The sequence below is a fragment of the Cottoperca gobio genome, chromosome 17 (genome assembly GCF_900634415.1).
Source record: "Cottoperca gobio chromosome 17, fCotGob3.1, whole genome shotgun sequence".
Taxonomy (NCBI): domain Eukaryota; kingdom Metazoa; phylum Chordata; class Actinopteri; order Perciformes; family Bovichtidae; genus Cottoperca; species Cottoperca gobio.
Genome location: NC_041371.1, coordinates 22,711,189 through 22,714,872, shown reverse-complemented (window position 1 = coordinate 22,714,872; position 3,684 = coordinate 22,711,189). Strand labels below are relative to the sequence as shown.

The following is a 3,684-nucleotide window of genomic DNA, read 5'->3' as shown; positions in this document are numbered from 1 at the left end:
ACAAGTCCTCTTAGTCTGAGTAACATTGCTGTTGTTTAACCAATTGCTGTTTAATCCAGTTGTGTCCCTGGATGGTGTAATGCAGGTGTCAGGGTCTGTTGGGGTGATAGGCTCAGGTGCAGAGACAGACACAGGCTTGGAGTGAGTCAGAAAAGTCTTTACTTTTAGAACAGGTGGCAGGACAAAACTCAAAATACATCCAGACAACTAACAGGTAAAGTCTGGGCAAAAACAGGATCAACAGAGGATATCCGAAAATCAGGCAGCAAAAGGATCTCAAGAACTAAAGAGTAAAAATGCAGTTAACTCAGGAACTCGAGACACAAAAACAGACACTTCAAGAGACGAATCAAAACTCACAAACTTGGCCTTCGGCAACAATTCAAGACTCAGCAATGAACAGAAGAAAACAGGCAGCTTATAAAGGCTAGCAAACAAGGAACAGGTGCAACCAATGAAACAATAAAGACAAGCACATGACACACAGAAATGAACAGTGGCAACCCCACATGGTCCAAAGAGGAACTGCAGTCCAAAAACCCTGACAGGACCCCCCTTCCTATGAACGTCTCCTGACGTTCCCACACGGGCGATCAGGGTGGCTCTGGTGGAAGGCCTCGATGAGGCCCGGATCGAGAACATGCCGAGACGGGACCCAGGACCGCTCCTCAGGACCATAGCCCTCCCAGTCCACCAGGTATTGAAGGCCCCTCCCCACCCGGCGAGAATCCATTAGGCGGTGGATTGAATAAGCAGGGCCACCATCAACGATTCTGGGGGGCAGAGGGGGTTTAGCTGGAGGGACCAAAGGACTTGTGGCGACAGGGCGTAGGCGAGAGACGTGGAAGGTGGGATTGACCCGCATGGACCGAGGAAGTTGGAGACGGTAAGCCACTGGGTTGATCCTCCTCAAGATCTTGAAGGGCCCCACGAACCGTGGCGCCAGCTTGCGGGACTCCACCCGTAGAGGAAGATCCCGTGTCGACAGATAGACCCTCTGCCCCGGACGTAGCGGTGGTGTAGGTCTGCGGCGGCGGTTGGCATGGCGCTGGTACTGGCGTGCGGACCACTGCAGGGTAGACCGGGCCTTGCGCCAGACCGGCCTGCACCGTCGGACAAAGCTCTGGGCCGAGGGAACACCCACATCAGTCTCTTGGTCAGGGAAGAGTGGAGGCTGAAAACCAAACTGGCACTCGAAGGGACTGAGACCTGTAGCAGAAGAACACAAGGTATTATGTGCATATTCAGCCCATATCACAAACCTGCTCCATGATGATGGATTGGAGGAGGCCAGGCATCGGAGGGTGGTTTCTAGGTCCTGATTTAGCCTCTCAGTCTGACCATTGGACTCAGGATGGAACCCTGAGGAGAGACTGACCGTAGCCCCAATCAGTTTGCAGAAGGCCCTCCAAAACTGCGCGGTAAACTGGGGCCCACGATCCGAGACCACATCCAGGGGGAGACCAAAGAACCTGAAGACATTCTGGCACTACCTCGTGTAGGGAAAGAGCCTGGAAGGAGATCAATGGCACAGTCAAAGGGCCTATGAGGGGGCAGGGAAGTGGCCCTCCTCTTGCTAAATACCTCAGCTAGGTCGTGGTACTCTGAGGGGAGTCGGGACAACTCGAGAGAGCTAGGAAGCTTAGGGGATGGAGGCACAGCTCTAGTGAGGAGACAGGAGGACTTGCAATTGGGACCCCACTCAACCACAGTTCTTGAAGACCAATTGATGTGAGGGCTGTGGTGAGAACCAGGGGAACCCTAGCACAACAGGGAACTCGGGAGAATGAATAAGATTAAACTGAATCTTTTCGTGATGATTGCCAAAAATAGACAAGACAACAGGAGAGGAAACATGAGTCACAGTACCTTGTCCCAAGGGCCTACCATCCAAGGCAGTCACTGATAGTGGATGGTCCAGCCTGGAGATGGGCAGGTGAAGGACCCTGGCAAGGGTGAGATCCAAGAAATTCCCTGCAGCGCCAGAGTCAATGAGGGCCTGAAGAGGATGATGTTGGTTCTCCCAGGAGATGGTGACCGGGAGCTGCAGGCACGAAGTCGAGGCTAAGGGAGTAAGAGTCACACCCGTCACAGTTCTCCCTCTCCTGGACGGGGCTGGGCTTTTCCCGCAAGCTTGGGACATGAGGAACGAAAGTGGTTAGGGCCTCCACAATAGAGGCAGCGTCTCTCCCTCATCCTCCGGTTCCGTTCTGCCTGGGACAGGCGAGTACCGCCAAGCTGCATCGGCTCCTCAGGACAAGGTGGGTTACTCTGAGGTTCCCGAGGCCACTGAAGCGGAGCGGAGGTTGAAGCTGTGACTCCGGAACTGGGGCGACTGTCCATTTGTCGTTCGCGACGCCTCTCCCATAGACGGTTATCGAGACGGATAGTCTGGTCAATTAGGGACTCCAGATCTGACACCAGATCTTTAGCTGCCAGCTCATCCTTGATTCCGCCACAGAAGCCATGCCGGAACGCTGTCATCAGGGCCCCCTCATTCCACCCACTCACAGGAGCCAGGGTTCAGAAGAGCACAGCATACTCTGCCACACTAGAGCCGCCTTGACGCAGCTGGATCAGTCTATTACCAGCGTCTTTACCTCCTACTGGATGGTCGAAAACCCGGCGCATCTCATCGGTAAAGGCCCTGTAGTCATTACAGGAAGGGCCCTGCTGTTCCCAGACGGCTGTAGCCCATGACCGGGCCTTTCCAGTCAGGAGAGTGATGATGTAGGCGATATGAGAGCGCTCTGAAGGGAAGTAGGAAGGTTGAAGCTCAAAGGTGAGAGAGCATTGGGCTAGGAAAGCCCGGCAGTCCTTGTGGTTACCCTCATACCTCTCGGGAGCAGGGAGCCGTGGTTCAGACGGAAATGGACCTCGGGCACCCGTGGAGCTGGACTGCTGAACTGCTGGAGTCAGTGGAGTAGATGGAGGTGATGGTAGACCCTGTGTCCTTGCGTCCGGCAGACGAGCAAGTAGATCCACAAGGGACTGTTGGAGGTTCTGCAGAACCCCCTGCTGGTGGAACAAGAGAGCCTCGTGACGACGCACTGTAGCATCATGGCTTAGAACTGCAGCGTAGAGTTACTCCTCCGACGGTGCCGGCGGAGACTGGGGGTTAGTTGTCTCTGCTGAGCCAGGTTCCATTGCTGAGTCTTGCTGTCAGGGTCTGTTGGGGTGATAGGCTCAGGTGCAGAGACAGACACAGGCTTGGAGTGAGTCAGAAAAGTCTTTACTTTTAGAACAGGTGGCAGGACAAAACTCAAAATACATCCAGACAACTAACAGGTAAAGTCTGGGCAAAAACAGGATCAACAGAGGATATCCGAAAAGCAGGCAGCAAAAGGATCTCAAGAACTAAAGAGTAAAAATGCAGTTAACTCAGGAACTCGAGACACAAAAACAGACACTTCAAGAGACGGCTCAAAACTCACAAATTTGGCCTCCGGCAACAATTCAAGACTCAGCAATGAACAGAAGAAAACAGGCAGCTTATAAAGGCTAGCAAACAAGGAACAGGTGCAACCAATGAAACAATAAAGACAAGCACATGACACACAGAAATGAACGGTGGCGACCCCACATGGTCCAAAGAGGAACTGCAGTCCAAAAACCCTGACAGCAGGTGTGGGGAGCCTCCGGCCTACGGGCCGTATAGGGCCCGCGAGACCATTTGATCCGGCC

At 53.7% G+C, this 3,684-nt stretch overlaps 1 protein-coding gene across 2 annotated transcripts; it reads right to left on the bottom strand.

Moving 5' to 3' along the window:
* Nucleotides 1-463: 463 nt before the first annotated feature.
* LOC115022804 (uncharacterized) lies at nucleotides 464-3,453 on the bottom strand. Of its 2 annotated transcripts, XM_029453901.1 has the most exons (3): nucleotides 3,435-3,453; nucleotides 1,870-3,169; nucleotides 464-1,209 (listed from the first exon to the last, which is right to left on the bottom strand). In XM_029453901.1, the coding sequence occupies exons 2-3, from the start codon at nucleotides 2,141-2,143 to the stop codon at nucleotides 560-562; spliced, it is 924 nt and encodes a 307-aa protein (XP_029309761.1). In that variant the 5' UTR covers nucleotides 2,144-3,169; nucleotides 3,435-3,453; the 3' UTR covers nucleotides 464-559. The 2 variants fall into 2 exon arrangements, with proteins under 2 accessions (XP_029309761.1, XP_029309760.1); XM_029453900.1 differs by lacking the exon at nucleotides 3,435-3,453 and having other exon boundaries at nucleotides 1,870-3,307.
* Nucleotides 3,454-3,684: the final 231 nt, after the last annotated feature.